This window comes from Cavia porcellus, unplaced genomic scaffold, assembly GCF_034190915.1.
Source record: "Cavia porcellus strain 051 isolate PalLab524CR breed Dunkin Hartley unplaced genomic scaffold, mCavPor4.1 scaffold_3, whole genome shotgun sequence".
NCBI classification, from domain to species: Eukaryota; Metazoa; Chordata; class Mammalia; order Rodentia; family Caviidae; genus Cavia; species Cavia porcellus.
In genome coordinates, this window is record NW_026947486.1 from 69,545,200 (window position 1) to 69,566,905 (window position 21,706).

At 34.6% G+C, this 21,706-nt stretch overlaps 1 protein-coding gene across 4 annotated transcripts in view; it reads right to left on the reverse strand.

Moving 5' to 3' along the window:
• Positions 1-21,706, reverse strand: part of Acsl4 (acyl-CoA synthetase long chain family member 4) — a 74,314-nt gene that overhangs the window by 26,568 nt on the left and 26,040 nt on the right. The window contains exons 2-9 of one of the 4 annotated variants that reach the window (XM_063246271.1): positions 15,607-15,656; positions 11,334-11,422; positions 5,604-5,843; positions 5,183-5,360; positions 3,470-3,579; positions 2,225-2,363; positions 493-643; positions 220-343 (exon numbers count right to left, since the gene is read on the reverse strand). In XM_063246271.1, the coding sequence (XP_063102341.1) occupies positions 220-343; positions 493-643; positions 2,225-2,363; positions 3,470-3,579; positions 5,183-5,360; positions 5,604-5,831 (930 nt within the window). In that variant the 5' untranslated portion in view covers positions 5,832-5,843; positions 11,334-11,422; positions 15,607-15,656. Of the gene's footprint in view, positions 1-219; positions 344-492; positions 644-2,224; positions 2,364-3,469; positions 3,580-5,182; positions 5,361-5,603; positions 6,134-11,333; positions 11,423-15,606; positions 15,657-21,706 lie in introns of all 4 variants that reach the window. The other 3 variants (XM_063246270.1, XM_063246269.1, XM_063246268.1) reach the window with 3 other exon arrangements.

The following is a 21,706-nucleotide window of genomic DNA, read 5'->3' on the forward strand; positions in this document are numbered from 1 at the left end:
AAGATGAAAATAATTTTCATTTCAAGAGAATTTTAAAATATTTAACTGAAACAATGCTAACAAACCCCCAGGGTTATTTACTATAGCTACATATTGCCCATGAAAGCTAGTTTTGAAGTCCTAGAGAACATTTTAACTGAATTAAAACATCTCATATTTCAGTAATATGCCAAGCAATGTAATTTAATATAATCATGCAAAGGTACTAAAGTTTGTCACCTGATCAGACAGTGTAAGCGGAGAAGAATATCCAATCCTACAGCCATAGGTAAAGCAAGATATCTCAGCAGTCAATTCTAAAACATGAGCTAAAGGTAGGTAGCCAATATATGTGTCCTTAGGTCTAAAACAAGAGAAACATTTTAATTATTCTTGAAAAGGCATTGTAAATGAGAAACATCAATAACTTTATCATTTAACATAGAATGAGTTTAGAGAATGTTTAACATAAGGTCAGTGTTTGTAACAATATGTTGAACAATTCTCTCTTACCCAAGTCCAGGTATTCTCTCACATTGGCCTGTCATTCCAGCTATCAAATTGCTATGATGCATCATCACTCCCTTAGGGCGGCCAGTAGAACCACTGGTGTACATGACAATGGCCATGTCTGAAGGAGTTGGTCTACTTGGAGGAACACTCACTAAAAGATAGAAAAACCACATTTTCTTCAGATCAAAAGTCAAACTGTTACATAATAATATATTTCAATTTTGCATGATAAACAATCTAAAGAAAATTCTCTATATTGATAGTCAAAAAAAAAAGTTATCAAATTCTAGTTAACTACAATGATAATTTCAAACTCAATTTCATCCGTTTTCTGAATGTTCTGTCTAATCCCTTCTGCCCATGCCTCTTCACAGTTCTGTACATTGAGCAGTGTGATAGTCCTTCCTCTAGGACTTGAGAGGATAGAGTAGTGCCTGAGCTTCTTTTAGGCCTCATTTTTCTCATCTCTAAATGAGTCAGTTTAACCAGATTGTGGATCTTAATCACTAGATTAAGACATATCAACTCCAAATTTTCAGATGTGGAGTTCAAAATAGTATGTCTAAAGCTCTGCAGTATGCCTGCTCTTTGCCTTGGATATAGGACTGATAGTGAATCGATAGAACTGACAACAGACTCCTACAAATAAGGACTTTCTGGTCAGGTATATTCCAATTATACAGGGTTAAGCTGGTGTTGAGAGACAATTTTCCATAGGTCTGTTGTGTTTCTACATATTTTGCAAGCAGCAAGACTGACTTTGTTCTGGATGATCATTTTAAGGATTTTTATACAGAGTTAGTCTCTCCAAAGCAAAGAGCAGGCATACTTGCTGTGCAAAACATAAAGATAATAAAATACTTGGGTTCCCTAAGCTCCTATGTGTCATAGTTGCTCTCCTATGACACAAATGTTGTTGTTACTCTGATTACTGCTACATGAGCAAAAGACAATCCTTCATTCCTGACGTAAAAGTCTTTTGTCTCCAAGAAATTTGGCAGGCTCACTTTTTAGCTGGTGGGTTGGGTAAAATCTCAGGCAGACTGTATGCCATTTTTCAACACACAGTAGTTGCTATAAATACATATTCATTCTTTAATGATAAAATATTTGTGGCTCAGTAGAGGTTCAAACAACATATTGTACTACAAAATGAATCCTTTTCCTCATCTCACATGGCATGGTACTGTGAAAATTATTCAAATGGAGTATCGATTTCTTCAACTCTCTGTGTAATGACCAATTGAAACTTTGCTAACAAGGTACATTTCATTTATTTCAAATGAAATATCAGCTGTCACAACACTGGCAGAATAAATTTCATCATCAAATTTGGTGAACAGATTTTCATCCTCTGACCAGCATTAAGATCACTAGTATTAAGCGTTAGAAAAAATCATAAACTGAATGGAAGATCTGAGATCTTTTCCTTTTATGAATCCAAATTGGAAGGTTATTTTATGTTACATTTTGAAAAAAGAAAAGTTCAACAGAAACCACAAAGTCTTAACTATTTATCACAGCAGGATTATTCAGCAAGTTTTACACAATGGTGTTACCTTCTTGGGGAGAAAGAGAGAAAAAATATTAACCCTGCAGGGTCTTGATAGTTCTTAAACATTGAATAACTTATAAAATCAAATAATATTAGCCTTTTCACTCTAAACTGCTAAAGTAACAAATCTTTTTTTAAAGTAACAAATCTTGAATTCATTTTAATTGGTTTACTTACAGTATTCTGGCTTGGATCCCAACTCTTCTACTGATTGCATACTGTGAATCTCAAATCCTTCAGGGTATTCTGCTTTACTGACAGTCTTATTATCCACATAAATAATGTGCTTAACACAGTTGATATCTAACAATGCTGTCTGTTGAACAGAAAGAAAACCAGTTTTTAAATTTAAGCCTGCCATTAAAAGATCACTTTTGGATACCATCTGTTACTATCATTGAACAATGTTATAAATTAAAAAGAAAATTTTGCCATGTAGGGCAATCATATATACAAATTCAGAATGCCTCAAGATTTTGAACATAGTGCACACACCATTCCTATCTTTAGAATGAAGACTAAAAATTAAATGAATTAAAAATGACAACTAAGGTGGAGATGGTGGTGCATGTATGCAAATCCCAGCACTTGGGAAGCTGAGTTGGGAGGACTGCCACAAGTTCAAGGCCAGCCTGGGCTACATTATGAGTTCAAGGCCAGCCTGAAGTCCATAGAAAGACTCTGTTTTTTAAAAAAATTAAGGCAATATAGAAGGATATAAAATGATATATCAAAGTTTTCAAAATGTGAGAAGAAAAGGTGTCCAAGTGTGGAGTTTATATATATATATATATATATATGTATAGTTTGTTATTTTTACAACGTGATCCAGCAATCCCACTACTGGATATACATTCAAAATAAATGAAATCACTATATTGAAGAGACATGTGCACTCCCATATTCACTGCAACACTATGCACAATGGCTATGAAATGGAAACAACTGAAATGTCCATCAATGAATAAACGGATAAAGACGCATGATATAAGTACACAGCAGAATGTTATTTGGACATAAAAAATTAAATACAGTAATTTACAATAATATGGATGGAATAGAAATCATCATGTTAACTGAAATAATGTAGGCATAAAAAGACCAGTACTACATGAGCCCACCAATCGGTCCTAAGTTACAGTCAGATAAGAACAAGAAGTTCTGTTGTGCTGTTGCATAGTAGAACAGCTATGGATAATTATGCATTGCATATTTCAAAAAGCTTAAAGAAAACATATTGAAAGTTTCCACTATAAAGAAAGAATAAATGTTTGAGGAAACAGGTAAGTTTAACCTGATTTAACATTACATAATTCATGCATTTATCAAAATACACATAGACCTCCCAAATATGCACAATTTTATACTTTATATATTAGTTAAAAATAAATTTGAGTTAAAAAAAGAAAATTTCATATCAACCTTAAGTTTGCTTTCCAGAAGTTCAACACTAGTAATCAGATAGGAAGCTTCAGACTCATTTAGTCCATGAACTACTGCTTCTTTGCCAAGTGTAGCATATAAAGTCACAACTACATAATGAAAAACAAACACAAACATTAAATGATAAATGGTTATTAGAAATATATCTTGAAGTCAGTCCTTACTGATAGGTACACTAATAGAAAAAAAGTTATTTTATAATTTAGTTGTATGTAATTATGTTTCAAAATCTTGCTGGTACCCGAAAGTTAATTCTTATAAACTCATAGGAATATTTCTTTTAAAACCTGATGAAATCCAGAAATACTGGCAGTGCCACAACCGATCAAAAACAGTGAACTGAGATGCTTAAGGCCAACAGTTCCTGGCTGAACTCTAAATTCAGGTCATAGCCAGCCCAGCAAGTAAGAGCTCACTTATGGCTCATGGCTCCAAAGAATGGGTAAATTCGTGAAACTTTCAAGCTCTCAAAGTCAGAAAACCAGCTACAAATAATGTTCTTATTTCTTTCAAGAAGTTTAGTTCAGTGAGTCCAACTTCAAATCCTACTGGTAACTTTGTACACCTTGCCTGGAGGAGCCAAGGAGAACTACTCCTTAGGAGTCACCAGACAAACACAATATAAACTGAAACAAAAATCAGTTTGAATCAAAAGACATCTAAACTTAGATGCAACATGGAAATTTAGCTTTTGGCTGATAACCAGAAACAGTAATTTGGCTAACAACAGCCATTTTCCACTGCTGATTGGCAAAGTTGAGTGATGGATATGTAGGAGTTCTACATAGTATCTACAGTGGGATCTAATTCTTTTGTTTGCAAACAATTTGATTTGCAAACAGGAACATGTGGCAAAATTTTGGTTTTGTCTACATACTCTACATCAGGTAACAAACATGACTAGAGCCATGTTTTCCACACAAACATGAACATGGCCATCTTTTCCAGAATTGTGAAATGAATTAAATTCATGAACCAAGGTACCACTGTATTTTTGTTTTATGAAACTCAAACTGTGATTCCTACACTAAACCTATAATAATCTATTTCACTCAACAAGAAATTATTATAACAAGTCACTGTTCTGGACTTAATTTTGAAAAATTATTTCTTGCACAAAAGCAAAATCTAATGTTTACAAATCAGAAACATAACTAATTTTACTTATATCTAACATCTCTGATGCCACTTCAAGTTGTCATATCATCTGGAAAATAGAATAAATGAAACAGGCCTCAAAGTGATGCAATGAACTTGAACTATCCTAATCAAAGCTTTTCTTTTTTTTAATTGATTTGTGTATTACCTCCAAAAATCATTCCCCCAACTTCCAAATCTTTCAGGTACAATTAATTTTCAATTGAAAAGTAAAATTTTAATTGTTCCTATTAAGCTGCCAATTCTCTTACTAGCCCTTAGATATTCCTAACTTAAGAGGAATTATTGGAAATCTTTCAGCTACAACATTACATACTGTTTTATGGACATAATTAATGCATAAAAGAGCAAAACAACATGTCCTTTGCTTCAAAGTAATTTTATTTTGTTTTTGTGGTGCTAGGAATATACCCAAGGATACATATATTCTAGGCAAATGCTTTTTCACTAAGTCACACCAGCCTGGAACACCTTAGAACAAGTTTCACATGTAAGAAAGCCTTCCCTCTACCTCGAAAAACACAAAGCACTTACGAGGAAAGTTGTATTTAAAGCAGGTCTGTGCTGCAATCATCCATTCGGCCCTGGTCTCACAGAAAATAGCAACAGTGTTCTTTGGTTTCAGTCCCAATGCAGTGAGTCCACTACCAAAATTATTCACTCTCCGGTTTACTTCAAGATAGTTCATCCATTTATAATTCCCAAGAATTAACTGTTAAAGTGAGATAACCTCTAATATTAGTATATTTTTTCAAATCAACAATTAAAATATTGTTCAAAATCTGGAACTCTAAAAATGCCCTGACATGATATACAAGGCTATAAGTATTTTTCTGAGAATTAGTTACACAGTACTATAATAGAACTCCAGTGTGTTTAAAATTGCTTGATTTATGATAAAGCAAGATATACATTCCTCTTTGAAAATAACATAAAAGGCATAAAAGTTCTTTACCTTCTTAAAAACTTTTCCATTTGGCTGCATTTCATTTTCTTCACTTAGGACTTCTCTGGTCCCAAGGCTGTCCTTCTTTCCAAACTTGGATACAGCGTGGTCAAATAATTTATCCAGGGTGTCTGCTCCAGGTATGTCTATGACAGCTAATGAGTCGAAGTGTGTGACAGAACGATACGGACTTCCAGGTTTGTCTGAAGTGGGCTTAGCTTTTATTCTCTTTGCCATAGCGTTTTTCTTCTTAGCATTGGTAAGAAAATACCATGGAATAAATATAAGGGCACTGTATATTGTTATTAACAAGTGGACAGGCAGCAAAATAATGGTGAGCACATTTAGTTTAAGTTCCATAGTGGAAAGGCTTCTAAAATGATGCTTATGTCTTGTTATTTTTGGCTTTTGAAGGCCTTATATTGCTGAAGAAGGCAATAATGGAAGCAGCAGGAAGAGCAGCAGTAGAGCCAAGGCAGTTCAATTTTAGTGAGACAGATAAAAGTTAGTAATCGTTGGAAGCCAACAATAAAGTACACCTGTAGGTGAAGACAATAAATCAGGCAGGGAGCAGAAAAAAAGAAACAAAATAAAACAATATTAACAGGTTGATAGCATCATTGATTTAAATATTCAGGTCTTTATTAGTTTATATAATTGATTTGACACAGAAAGCTGAAATAACTGGTATGAAATGCCAGCATTTTTCATTTATAATCTACTGACATAAATGTTTTTAAGTGCATCGATTTCTGAGTTTAATTTTTTTTCTGGGTTTTTAGGTGTGCTGATACTCTGCACAGCATTCTGTACATTGGAGGTAAGGGTAGCACTAGTTCAGTATGTACACAAATACAATGAGTGATATTTAAGTATGGCCAATTCCTGGAAGAGTAGAATATGCCAATAATGAGCTTTTATTAAATATGTGTATAGAAACCAATCAGCTTTAAGTAAGGTTATTAGGTTTTGTATCCAAAAGAGTGAGGCTATCTAATTAGGATTATTTCTCAAAGAACAACCTAGAATATTACTCTGAAGTTCTTTTATTAAGGTACATTTCTGAGGTAATGTTGATCACTATCAACTAATTTCCAAATAGGAGCAATGAGAATGTAAAGTCATTTCCTAAGTATCCCTCTTGTGCTCAAAATGGTATCAGCTGCCTGGAAGGAACAGCATAAATCTAAAGTCCCAGTCCTCACCTATTAAGAGTTGATATCTCTTAAACATAGAGCTAGTGTTTCTCAAACTTTGGAGTGGTACAGGAAAATGAAGCAGCTAAACCATTACTATAAATACAAAGTTATGCAGACTGCCCATATATAACACTGAATGAAATGGAGTTGCTCTGGGTGAAACAGGGATTACTGGCGTCCAGCAACCCACCCTGGACTTTCTGAAGTCCTGCTCCCACTACAGCATTTCTGCTGAATAGCACTGAGGTAACACATCACTGAGTGCTATGGTGTGTGGCACAAACAACAGATGTAAAAGGATTTCAGAATAAATACAAAATGCCCAAGAGTAACTAGAAGGGACTAGTAGAAATTATATTTAAGCTGGACATTATGTTACATGTCTAGAAATAGAACAATGGAGGGCAGTCCAGGCTGGGAAACAGGAAGAAAGGGAAGGAAAAATGAAAGAATTTTGGGAAAGTAGGGAGTATCAAAAACAAGGACACTAGCCTGACTACAGCGTGGAGTATACACTGGCTAAACAGGCTATGGTAGTACAGGATCTGAGAAATCAGGCCAAGTTATTTTGACAGAAAACTGGGGACTGCTATAGGTCAGAAATGCACCGCCATTATGAACTACAGAAAGAATCTTGGATAATAATACTTATCAGGAATCCTCCCTTTATGTGGCAAAGCTATTTTGGTGAGTGGCAGCATAAAACAACTAAAAAATTAAAATATTACTTCACTTTGAAGAGATAAACTGATGCCCATCCCTCCATAGCTCAGATGGAAATACACTAACAGACCTAACTGCACTGACTCCAAGTTACTTGTTTCTTTTTACATTGATTATTATTACAAAATGGCACTTAATCATGCTTGTCCTTTGTTTATGTCTTTCAGATAAATGTGGAGAAATGAACAAGAAACTAGAGTAGGTTTCAGTCCTCATCTTTTCTACTAACCGACTGAAACCACAAGCAAATCATTTTAGTCTGTAATCAGATTAGATGAGTAGGCCTCAAGGAGACTTTGAGAATCCAATGAGAAATATGAATACTTTTGTCCACAGAAAGGTATGTGAAGTGAAATACAGCTTCATGGAATTCTAACCTCAGTGTCAGCTGTCAGGAGTGACTGAACAAGTGATATGACTTGCCACTTAAAAGCCACACATCAGCAGCTTCATACTGATTGATTACTTACTGAACAGTATCACTGGGAGAATCCTGTGTTCTCTATGATTCCATAGGCAACCATAATCAGTCCCTGACACATACCCTCAACTACCTTGTCACTCTCACTCTAGTATACTTACTTGGCTAAACTACAACTTGTTCAATACAATTCTCTACCTAATCTATACCTGTAACTCTGAAGCTAGATTTGGACAAAGATGACTGTGCTGAATGCCTCACTTTGTTCATGATTGCTAGAGCTCTCGTGGGCTCTACATGTTGCACAGAAACTATGCTGCACTAATCTACTTACTGACCCACTCGTCTATAGTCTTCCTACCTTATTCTCTCTCTTCAGAGCACCACTCTACCTTCATTCATATTCTCAGTTGCTGATCAGGCTTACTATAGTAGGGAGAAATGAAATTACTCCTCACATACTCCCACAGACTATATGTACACATTTGCATCTATCATCAGATCCATTTTTATGATTCTGGATAAACCACTGATGCACCCAGTTGAGGTCAATTCCTCGACTTGTGCACTATACCTGTCTATCCATGGAGATAGGGGGTGCTGCTCTATTTATCTACCCCCTCACCTGCCTATTACTTCTTCCTGTTCTACTGAATCATTACCATCAATGTCAGAACAGTCTGTTCTAACAGATGTTATTTCATCTCAAAAAAACTTTTTCTTTTACCTCAGCTACAGACCCTTGCATCTCTTTCTTTTTAGCACTCTTTGAAAGAGTCTGGCTATACAATCTGTCTCCTAGTTCTCTCCTCTCTAGAACCCACTACATGCAGGCTTTTGTCCCTGACACACCACAAAATTGCTCTGATCAATGTTACCATGAATTCTATGTTGATAGATACAAAGGTTGGCTAAAGCTCAGCTGTTCCTCATCTTTCTTCACCTACTTGGCAGCCTTGCTTGGCTTCCAGAGGACTACATTATTCAGTTTTTTTTCAATTTCTCCAGCCATACTTTTCCATCTTTCTTAGCTGTTTCTCTCTTAACTCCTTAACTTGTAAGTGCTAATACTCAGTCCTTGAATTTTCTCTCCTTTATCTCTTTTTTCTCTCAAGGTGATCTCACGTAGTGTCACACTGCTAAGTATCATATATATGGTGATGACTGCCAAATTTTCCCCTCAAGACTGGAGATTTCCCTTACATAACAAGTTTGTACATTCAGCTGTTTCCTCAACTGATCTACTTAGATGTCAAACATCTCAAACTTAGCATGTTCAAAACTGAGCCATCAATCATCCTTTTGCAACTGTATTTCTTCTAGTCTTATCTGTCTCTGCATCTCACTTGAATTGACCATAAAAGGTGGATACACCTTTTTACTCCTTTTCTCACACATTTCAAATCAAATTCACCAGTAAAACCTAACGGCTCTGCTTACAAAACAGATATCTAATTCTACCTCAATTGTTACTATCCTGGTTCAAGCCACTATCACCTCTCATGTGAATAAATGCAATAGTGGGTTTAATCCCCCTGCTTCTTACTCCTGTCCCTACAATAAAACCTAATCTCAGTTGCCAGAAAGCTCTTCTTAAAATGTAAGTTAGAGCATATCATTCTCCTCAAAACCTTTCAAAGAATCCTCATAATATTCAATGAGAATAAAAGCTGAAGTCTTCACTATGAACTGCAAGGCTCCATGAACTTTTCCCTATTCTCAAGTTTCAGACTTCCCCCATTATTCTTTCTCCTGGCTCATTCTGCTTCAGTCTCACCTACACCTTGCATTCTTGATACATATTAAGCATAATCCTGCCTTAGGGCTTTTGTCTTTGCTATTCTGCTTGAACTGTTCTTCCCAGATACCTTTCTTACCTTTTAGTCTTTACTCAACATTTCAGCAATAACATCTTTAGTCATCCCCCTTTAAATTTGCAGCTAAATCACTTCCTTTCTTCCTTAGCATTTTCATTTACAATCATAGATGTTATTTGCCATATTTAGTAACTATACTCCCATCAGAATATAATCTCCATGAGGCAGAGAGGTTACTGTCTGCTGCTGAAAACTTAGTGACCAAAAATAGTACCTCTATGTGCTAACTAAAACTAAAACATAAAAAGTATACATGAGTATGATAACTTCAATGCAGTTAACCTTAGTCATCTTTTTAAAAAAAATCACATGTGCATGCCAAGGTTCTAGGAAATATCATGCTTTTAAAATACCTGGTAATTAAAATAAAACAAGTTATTGATTGTTTAACAGAAAATATAAAACTGGAAAAACTGCTTGTTGCAGAGGGTATAGATCAGTGTGCTATGAGAGTAGGAAGGATACAAAACTACGCTGATACCTTTTGCAAAGATATGCTTTCCTTCCATATATGAAAAGTGTTACTGCGGTCCTAACATTAGTAAAGACAGAACACTGAGTTCCTTGAGATAGGATAATATACAGGTATTTGTATGACAGGGAAGGTCAAGGCATCATCTTTAGTCACTGGTCATTGCCACTATGGAAGTTTAGTATACTATATGGGAATCATCTTCACGATCACCACCAAATTTTTTTTCTTTTGGTACCAGTAATCAAACTTACAACTTTACGCTTACCAAGGAGGCACTGTGCTGCTGAGCTATATCCCCAGCCACTACTGAAATACTTACTAGGGACAAAGCACTATGCTGTCCTTTAGATATATTGTTTCACTTAATCCTTCAGAAAACTGCTTTGAAGCAATACTCTCAATTTGCAGATAAAACAGACTCAGAGATTACATAATTTGCTAAAGTATTCTGTCTAGATTTGGACCAGGTTTATCTTTTATTAAATTCTATGCTTTGATATATATATTGCTTTTGATGCTGACCATAATGGAATAATCTAAATAGGCAAGAATAATAAACTTCATGTGTGAAAAAATCCTGGTAATAATTTTGAACAGTGATCTATCCTACATCCTAAGCTATTTTATAGATGCAAAACAAAAAACTTTATATGTACAGAAAATTCTAGAAATTTTAGTAAATAATCAGATATAATTTTGTTCTATCATTTTGCACTAAGGTCAACTTCATGATAAAATATTTCATTCCAGTTACTTCAAACATTCTAAGATAGGTTAAACACAAAAAGCATTAGTGATACATAAAGCTCTAGTAAATAAGGTAAACAAACATTACAAACTGATTAAAGTTTGAATTTAGAAGAACTCATCATTCCCCAGAAGCATGAGACAAAATGCCAATTTAAAGATGAAAAAGACAAATCAATAAATTGAAGTTGATTAACACCAAGACATTTTATGCAATTTTTAGAATGTGAACTAAACCAGTCAAGAAGCAATGCATGTACCATGTTGAAATGCACAGTAGTAACAAATTAATTTCACCTGTCTTTGACATTCGGCACTTAGGAAAATACTACAAGGGCTGGGAATTTAGCTCAGGGCATAAGCGCTTGCCTTGCAAACACGCAGTCCTGAGTTTGATCCCAGGTACAAAAAAAAAAAAAAGAAAGAAAGAAAGAAAGAAAGAAAGAAAGAAAGAAAGAAAGAAAATACTACAAATATTTAAAAAATAATGATTAAGATGTCACAATTTCAAGTCATACATTATTTAAGAGTAATTTAAAAAACCAATTAAGAGATCATTTGTCTTCAGAAAAGGACAAAGTTATAAAACTTCCAAAATATTAACAGATAAAAATACCTGCTGTACTTTAAAAGATCATATTTATATAAACAGATGTTGCATCACAAAGGCTTTCCTGAAGAGAGTGATTTTCTAAAAAATGTTATTTTCTTTTACACACTATTAAAAATTTCCAAATGATTTTAAAACATACCAAAGAAAGCCCGAACACTAAGGTTATATTTGATAAACAATATGAAATTTTAAGGAGTATATTACAATATACTTAACTTTAGAATTTAATAGTATAAATTTTAATAAGCTAATATTTTAAGAAAATAAAGACATTAAGAGCAGCTTGTAGGATCTCTTACTATCATAGTCTATAAGACTGAATCAATATATGAAACCCATGTCAGATGGTCACTCATTAATTTTACCTAATTCAAATTGTTATACCACAAATAATGACCAGTAATCAATACAAAATAACTTGTATAAGCAAACTTTAAACTCAAGTACACAGTAACTATAACAAATAATTTTAAAACTAAAGATAGAATAAAAATGTAGGATGACTAGCTGCCCTACATATCACACCTATGCCTTGTTATTTTTAACTCAAAGGATCTCACACAACTACAACTGATCTTAGCGTGTGTCTTACACGAGATTAACCAAACCTATTTACTCCATCACCTGGAGGTAGCTTAACTCCTGTGGTTCCCATTTTGCTAGTCTCTTCCCAGCTCCTCCGAGCAAAGAAAACACCCTAGCAGCCATAGTCAAGGTGTTCTTTCATGCTCTAGCATGAGTTACTTCCCATAATGTCTTAAGAACACCCCTTGCAAGCATCAGATAAAATTTTTATAGGTCAAAAGTTGATATGATTAGAATCCTAACCATATATGTTGAAATAAAGGGACCTAGGAGCCAAAGGTGCAGCCTACACACTTCACATATACTGAGCATTCAAGAGCTGCTAAAGAATAACTGCTACACATTCCTCTACCCAAAAGCTTCCTGTGAACTCAAACTGTCTGATCATGCCATGGTGTAGATCTTCATTTCATCTGAGGTTGTCTATTTACTGGGTGTTTTTCTCTATCAGAACACACTCATAATCTTAACACAAGTTAACAAAAAATAATTGGATTATAGAACTTAACTTTAAAGTTAATTTATAAAGTGGTTTGTTCCAGTAAGGAACATAGGGAGCATACCTATTAGTTATTCATCTATCTCATGTAATCTTATATATTTATTATAATAAGGTAATACAATTCAGGGCTGCCAACCAAAAGTGTAGGTTTCAAAATAATCTGTCACTAGCAGTGTTCACTACAGGACTATCTTTGTGTTACAGGAAGAATTTTGTAACTTGTCCTATTTTTTTTTCTTTTTTGGCCACAGGACCTGCCCCATTTGCTACCAGAGACAGTTTAACAGGTTAATTCCTAGCCACTGTTGCTTCTGAGCATCTTGGACTCTAAACATTAGAGTCTTAAAATATTTCTTATAAAATGGTCAAATAAGTCATTCCAAGTTAGCTGCCTAACAAACCTAATGTGAAACTGTCTCATGGTTTTATTAAAAGGAGCTAATTCTTCTATTTGGTACTAAGCATATCTTATAAGAGTAATCAAAGAACTCTAAAAACATAAATCTGTTGCAAACCGAAATGTTATGGTCAGTCCATATTCATATATAAAGACTTCTAAGAAAACAAGTGTACATGTTTCAAAAACAGGAGAAATGCCACTTTTATCTATAACATTTATTTCATTATCGATGTGTCTAACATTTAAGAAAGTAAGAGTTATTAACAGAGGAAGAAAGCAACACAACACAAATACAGAAAAAAAAAAAAAAAAAAAAAAAAAAAAAAAAAACGGAGAAGTACTCCTAAAGTTAATGTCTCCATGTTAGAGAGTCCAAGCTGTCTTCTCTTCACATTTCATTGGCTTACCTGGCAAGTGATCAAGGTTGATACGGGCATTCATTATTTTTGTTTGAAAAACAGTTGAAGCAAAGCAATGGTAATTAATGGGCCCTCTATAGTGCCCTGAATATAACTGCTCAGATACTTAACCAATGCTTTGCCAACTCCTAACATTCAACTTGGTATGTAGCTTTTTCCCTTCCAAGTCTAGACTGGCTAGCCAACTGATATAAATCCATAACTGTGACAGTAGGTATATGTGTATGACAGAGAAAACAGTACTCTCTCTGGAGAAATAACTATAGATGCTTGAATATGCTGACCTTCTCAACAGTGTCATTGTCTGTCAATTACCAAGACGAAACACTAAAGAGGCTATCTTATCTCTTTGTCAATCATGGGGTAGCAAGAAAACTAAAGCACATAAGTGCCTCCCTGCTAGCGGCAAGGTTGTGGCTTCTATCTCCAGTCCTTCCCCACCAAAAAAAAAGGAACCTAAAGCAGCTGAATCCAGACAATTAATTCTGACCTATTGACAAAAACATAGGCTATGTATTTAAGATTTTCTAATGCAGACTAATCAATAGACTTCAGAGCTAAGTTAGATTACAACAAATTTGAATTTATGCTTAGAAATAGAAGTTATTAGAATAGAAGAGGTATTATATCTTGTTTCTAGTTCCTAACCCATTATAATAAAAGTGATTCTCAGAAGACCAGAAATATTAGAAAGATAGCATCAGATGAAGAATTTTGGTTCTCATTTGGGAACTGCTGAGCTGTAAGACTGGGAACAAATGAAATGGCACCTTAATGACTGCTTCTGTATCTATAAAATAAGAAAGCTGGATTCAGATTTTCAGATATCAGACTAGTTCACAATTTTTTTTTAAAAGATGGTGCCTGAAATGACACAGAGCTGTCATTTTTTGACTGGTATGGGGCTTTAACAAAAAAGGCCCTTAGGGCTGGGGATTTAGCTCAGCGGCATAAGCACCTGCCTGGCAAGTACAAGATCATGAGTTCAAGCCCCAGTTACCCCCGCCCCCCAAAAAATGCTCCCTTGTAATTCCAGCACTTGGAGGCCAAGGCAGGAGGATTCCTGCAAGTTCAAGGCCAGCCTCGGTTACAATGTGAGTTCAAGTTCAGCCTGAACTTCATAGTGAAACTCTGTCTCAAAAAACAGAAAATGAAAAACAAAAAAAAGAGCCCCATGTTTACTATCAGCATTATTTTATAAAATAAAGAACACATCTAACTTACCCAAATTAGGTGAGTATATAAGAAGCAGCTATCCTTTAAACTGCAAGTGTTTAGTTTTGATAAACTCATGAACTGATGCCCTTTTCCTTATTTCACCATGGATCAGTAAATTCTTTTGCATTAGTTAGCACTGGTCTAAAAGTCAACATTTGGTAACCACTGGACTAAATAATTTTCAAAACCTGAGGCTGAAACCCTGTAATTTTATGTTTAAGTGCTCTACTGTATTTCTTTTACTCTGTACCAACGTCTAAAGTAGATGCCTCGGTGAAAGACAGGGATGGTACTTAAACTGAGGAAGGTCAGAAATAGACTTAAATGAACTTGAGAAATAACCACTAAACCAAAACAAGAATTAATTTATTGGGGTAAAAATGAACTGCTACAGATCTAATTTTACCAATAATAAGGAAACTTTGATTGTGCACTTAATATCCAGACTATTTTATAGATGAGGACACTGAGGCAATGAAAAATTAAATAGCTCACCAAAAACAAAAAGTATATATGCCTCAGTAGGCAAAACGGGAACTCCAATCTGTGACTCATACTCTTTGGTATGAGTCAAAGAAAAAGGAAGTATTTGGATTTTAATTATCACTTGCCCTTTTATAAATGAGTAGCAAATGGCTTAAATTTTTGAGGTTGCACACAGTAAAACATTTTAATATTTTACTTTTTCAAATATCACCTTCAGAACATCATCATAAATATTGATAGGGTTTTTATGGTATAAAAAAGTCAAAATACCAGTCAATATGGTCTCTTGATTTTCTCAAAAAGTTGATCATTTGGAATTTCAAACGGTTGTATAGTAGTATACTTACAGATTTCTTCTTTTCCTTTTAAGAATGTGTTTGTCTTCTGTGATTTCAATCTGTAGTAAGAGAACAGTTATGAGTACAGTGACATGAAAAATGTATACTGTAAAACAAATCAAGTACTATTTTGCATTACTTACACACTTTAGTTTTGGGTAAGCCAGGTACCCAACGTAAAAATAAAATGAATGCATGACCAGAAGTACTGCTATTAACATCTTATAAAATTAACTTAGCCAGACTCAAAGCAACAGCAGTGAAACTCTGGGAAGATGGCAAGGATCAGGATTTTAACTTCCTATAATTTTTATCCTCAGCTGTCAGACCAATACAAATCTCAGAGACAGAGACAACATCTGGCTACAGCAAACAAGAAAGGCATCCCAACTCCTAAAAGCCAATAGGCATTTAGTTGTTTTCCTATGAAAACAAAATATATTTTCCTTTAAATAATACAAGATATTTTTGTAAAAGGAAATATAGCACTGGTCTAGGTAACAACCTAAAGATATTTTGGTTTTGCCTTGATTTATAAACAGATCATATTTACAATGCTTCTTAAGACACACATATACCAAAAATGTTTAATGTCAATTTATTTTTGAGAATTGACCTATTTTGGGCAATGTGGAGAGAAACTAGTTAGTACTTGAATGCACAGTGGAGTAAAATAAGGCCCTTTATTAATTTTATAATGCTTGTTGACATCAACAGCAGTGGAACATTCTAAGCATGAATCTATGATTTTAAAGAACTGAAGTTTTATTCCAACCTCCAGTAGTTACTATTACTTGCATATATTTATAAGAATAACTCTCTATGTTTTTTATTTAGACATCCCAATTGAAATCACATAACAAACATCCATAGAACTTTAAACACCATAGTAATGTAGTTGATTTTAACTCAAATAGTTAATTCACTCCTTTGAAGGAAAGAATGATTTATAACCATAACTATCACTAATAGATGATGCCTTTAGTTCTGTCTTCTAGAACTACTTTCAACTTTAGCTTAATATCTAAAATCTACTTTGTGGAGACAGTGCTAGAGATAGAATAAGGAAGAGGTTAAAAGGTTAAGACTATGTATAAACAGGAGTCGTGCTATTTACTATCTTCCTATTTTCCTCCCACTTATTACTAACATGAAGTGGGGTCTTCACATAGCTAGCAAAATACGTCCAAAGAGTAACATTCAGAATGTTGCAGGAGAAAAACTTTGTAACTGTATATGTAAATCACGTATTTTCCCCACACTTAATTTTGATAAATGAAAAATGACAAAAACCTTTATATAAGAATCATTTAAAGATCTATAGGTAGCCAGAAGATGGGGAAGGAAGGTGGTGAAGAATATACACAACTGTCTACTAGATTACTTAATTTGGATAATAAATACTTGCAAAAGATAGTCAACACTTGACAGTCGGTACTAGAGTAGAAACTGGGAAGGATGGTCAAGTGTTGGTGAATTTTCCCAGCTGGATGAAAGCTCCAGCTTCAACCTTTTATGCATTTCCAGTCTCATAGCCCTAAATCAGTTTGGTAGGAAAAGAAACTCTCAGAGGTTCTTTAGTTCAAAGAAGTATAAGATGTTTCTCAGTGCCTAAAACCTTAACACTATTTCTTTCATCATAAAAGGGATTGGGGATATACTTCAGGAGTGGAGAACTGGATTAACACGTGTAGCTCCAAAGCAATCCCCAGCCACAAAATAAACAATTAAAGAATAATTGCTACCCAGCACTGAAAAGGAAATCAAATTAATGTATATTTGGTAACCTAGACTAATTTTAGGTTTTCTACGTAACAGTTAAAACTAACCCTGAACTCTCTGCTGACATTCCCTAGAAAACAGCACCCTTCTCTTACAGTCATTTTTCTAAAAGAAATTGAAAATGTTATTTAATATAAAAGAACTAAGCAGACTGCCACTATGCAGGATCCATTTATAGATGATAGGGGACAGAGATGATTTGACTACAATTCTAAAGGAAATTTTAGTTAAAACTTGTCACTTTCATGGATATGCAAGTTTTTTGCAAAATAAGGAATTTAGAAAGTCTTGGCAAATTTTTGACACACTGAAGTGTATAATACATTTTTTCTTAATAAAACTTGGTAGTATATGAAAAAGTAATAGACTAACACAATTATATGGCCTTATAATTATTGAAGAAGGTAGCACTGCCAAAACCCAACTTACCAAATAACATGGAACAAAACACTGTCCACACAGCTAACAAGAGCATACAAATAATTTTAAATGAAGCAAAATGTGATACAAATTCAAGACAATGCTATTCAACTTTGGAACAACCCACATATTTTGGGACAGCTTAAGCCCTCTCTGTAAACAAGTTTGTTAACCAGTATTTTGAAAATATTCTTTCAGAAATAAAGTTAATACTAAACTTGTGATAGAATCTGTTGAAAATATTTCAAGCATGATGAGTTGTCCTCCTGTACTTAATGTTTCAGTGACCCATTTTAATAAGTTTAAAACAGAATGTTTCATCATAAAAGGGACTAGGGAACATTATGTACGAAAGACTTAATATTTTTCCACTCTTTGAAAACAAAAGGGCAGAAAATATTAAGTCTTTCATACGCAATGTTCAAGTCTAAAAATAAATTCTTTTACAGGTCTAATTTTAGGAAAATATATATAAGTCATATATTGCCAAGTAATTGTGGGTGAAAATGGCCAAACTAGAATATAGTCCAATGTTTAGAAATGGTGATATCAAGAAATATAGGTGCAACTACACAGTTGAGACCTTGTCTCAAAAAAAACCCACATAAATATAGGTGCAAAAAGGTATTCATGATTCCATTACACACACGTTTTAGTGTTACATAGTTATAGAAAAATTAGCAACAGACACAAAATATTAAGACTACTTATTGCTGGGTGGTGGATACAAATGAATTTTAAATATTTATATAAACAAAAAGTGCATACTTAAAAATTGACTGAAAATTATAAAAGAACAAGAAAATCACTCAGTTAAAACAACTGCCCTAAACCTGTCAACCTATAAACTCAGCCCTAAGCTGAGGCTCTAAGCTGTGGAAGAATCACATCTTTTCCCTGTAAGAATATATGTACATGTGAGTGTTCTAGGATGTAAGATTATGGGTCACTTGATTCATAAATATTAAAACATAATAAAGAAATGTTAAAATTTAAGTACAACTCTCCAAATCTTGTGTGTATAGTGCGAAACAAATGGAGACAAGTCTGTACTAGTATAGACTAGAATGCCATTTCACAGAAAAGATAGTTTAAAAATTATGTTAAAATACTCAAACATTATAAAATATATTAATAAAGTCAAAGTATTCTTTTCATTTGATCACCTAGAAACAACAGTTTTCATGTACACACAATCTTTAAGCCAGTGGTGGCAAACCTATGGTATGCCTTTCACAGAGGGCAGTTTATATCTTTGAAAGTTCTAAAAGGTCACTGCTTTAAGCAAATATTGCATCATACTATCTATACTGACACTCTTACATATCTTTCCATGTCAGAGAACATGAACCTCCTTTTTTTAACAATTCTGTTGAGTATTCCACTGTATCACAAGTAAGTCTAACCAATATTTTCTTGGTGGAGCTTTTAGATTTCTCTAATTTATCATTTTCAGAAATATAGCAATATACTTCTTTATAAATATACTTATGGACTAATACTATAGGATGTCTTGTGGGGTTTTTGTTGTTGTTGTTTTTGTTTTTTTGCTTGCCAGGCAGGTGCTGTGCCTCTGGGCTATATCCTAGACCCCTAGAATCTCTTTAAAGCAGATTTACATAGTCAAAAAGGTATGATCATTTAGATTTACAGTCTATTACAAATTATTCTCCAGATCTAGAAGGAGTGACATCCCAGGACAATGATTATATCCAGCACCCGGACTTCAGTTGCCAAATAGTTTACTATTCTCCAAAAATGTGATCATTATATATGGCAAACATGTACTAATAAAAATAAATGAGTTAATTAAAAAATAAATGAGTTAATTAAATTTGGAAGCAGTACTTCCAAATTTACAGACATTAACATTGCTGGGAAAAAAAATAAAAAAAGACTCTTTGGAACAGTAGATTCCAGGGACACAGTAGGAATATACAAGTGAAGCCACTATTATCTGGTATTAGAAAACAGGAACTGCTTTTTAAAACTGACATATCAAAAAGTCCACAAGGACCCACCGCAGTGGTCAGTGTTGGCACAATTTGAGCAGCAAAAGAATGATCAGATTAGAATCAATACCAAAGAATAAAATAGTACCTTTGAATTCGTGCTAATACAAATATACATGATGGAGTGAATAAATAAATGAAGCCAAAGGGACACATCTACCTAATAGAAGAACTGAAAAATAATAACTATGAAAGAATAAAGCAGAAACTTCCTTTAGGAGTGTTGAGCACCAGAGAAAGAGCGTCTTCAAGATTTGTTTACCAGATGCTGGAATACAGCAATGTGAGGAAGAAAAGGAGAGAAGAGGCCACGATGATCTGAAGTTAGAACTGAAGCCCACAGAGTAGAGTGAGATATTTCAAAGAACTGGAAGGAAGGCAGACAGAACTCACTATGTGGGAGGCATGGCTTGAACCTGCAGATGATGGTGACTATTGGTGACCACAAGGGCCTCCATGGAGAAAGGCAACAGTGGAACAGACCAGTGGCATAGTGGACTGCAGCAGCTAGTGAGTTATTCAGATTCAGACACCCCCCTCGCCCCGGAGAGGAATACTGGTAGCCACCTTAGACAGGGGCAAACTGAGCTCAGAACTCAGAAGAGCTATGGGGCAGCTCCACCTAGCAGCTTCCAGTATCACATTAAGCCTGCTCAGTTCAACTCAGCAGAAGGTCAGGAAACTGAGTTCAAGCCAGCAGGCAGCCAAATTCAAGCTGGCAGGAGGAGCACAGAGTGCTAGAGGATGAACAAGTCTAGATCTCTAACCAGCCTGAACTTCAGTGAAACTAAATGTGTAGGCTGACTAGGATTATCCCCTAACCCACCATAAAACTATGGCTGGCTTGCTGGAATTAATCAACTCAGATCTGGACTCTGCCCACATTGTCTGCTAGTGAGAGCAGAGACATGCCTTGAAGTGGACATATTTTTTTCCTTTTCTTCCTTTTTTAAAAAATTTTGATTGTTTTTGTACCTATGAGCGTGAACAGTTTCTAGGGTTTTGTTGTTGTTGTTCTGCTCTGTTCTTGTTTTTGTAACTTCCTTCTCTTTCCCTTCTGTATTATTCACCAGTCTCCGAAAGTTTACATAATGTTCCCTTTTCTTTCAGCCTTGATTCTAACCATTTCCTCTTATATTTTTCTATTTCCCCCTCAATCCCTTTTAAGTTTTCCCCCCAAGGGTAAAATTCCCATATTTAGGGTTTATTTATTGTATAGGGTTTTTGGGTCATTATAGATTTTGTTATATACTCACAAATCTAGTTTGTATGGTTAAACATGGAAAATTAACAGTAATCACAATTTGTCACTTTCTATGCTGTGCTTGGTATAATTGTTATTGCCCACTGCATGACTTTAGACAACGTGACATTTGTTCTACCTGGTTTACCAAGAATAAGACTGCCTAAAGATCATGAACAATACTATAAGCCAGTACGAAAGAACCAGGGGCTAAATGAAGTAGGCAGCAACTTCTCATCCCCAATAAATGGAAGAGGCAGAATCTTGCAACAAACCCAAAACCCAAAAGCCTGTTACACCTACAAGACACCTCTGAGAAGTAGTAATTCCCTAAGGGCTCTAAATGTTAGTAAAAAAGCTACTCTCCATAAGCAGTTTACAAGCATCAACCTAGGAATTAAACTAAAAAAATAGAAAATGAGAAGACATTTAAGATGCACTTCAGATGCAATTTCAAACTTTAGGCTCACCAAAGGCAAATCTGGGGGCAATGAGGTGAAACAATTCAAAAGCCAGCCCCCCTCCAACTCTCTGAAGTGGCAACAGCAGAAGTAACAAAAGAGATGAAAAGGGCCCTAGAAAAAAAATTAAATCAAAAATAATTTCTCAGATAACTTCAGAGGTGGTGACCACAATGAAAGACATATTTAGT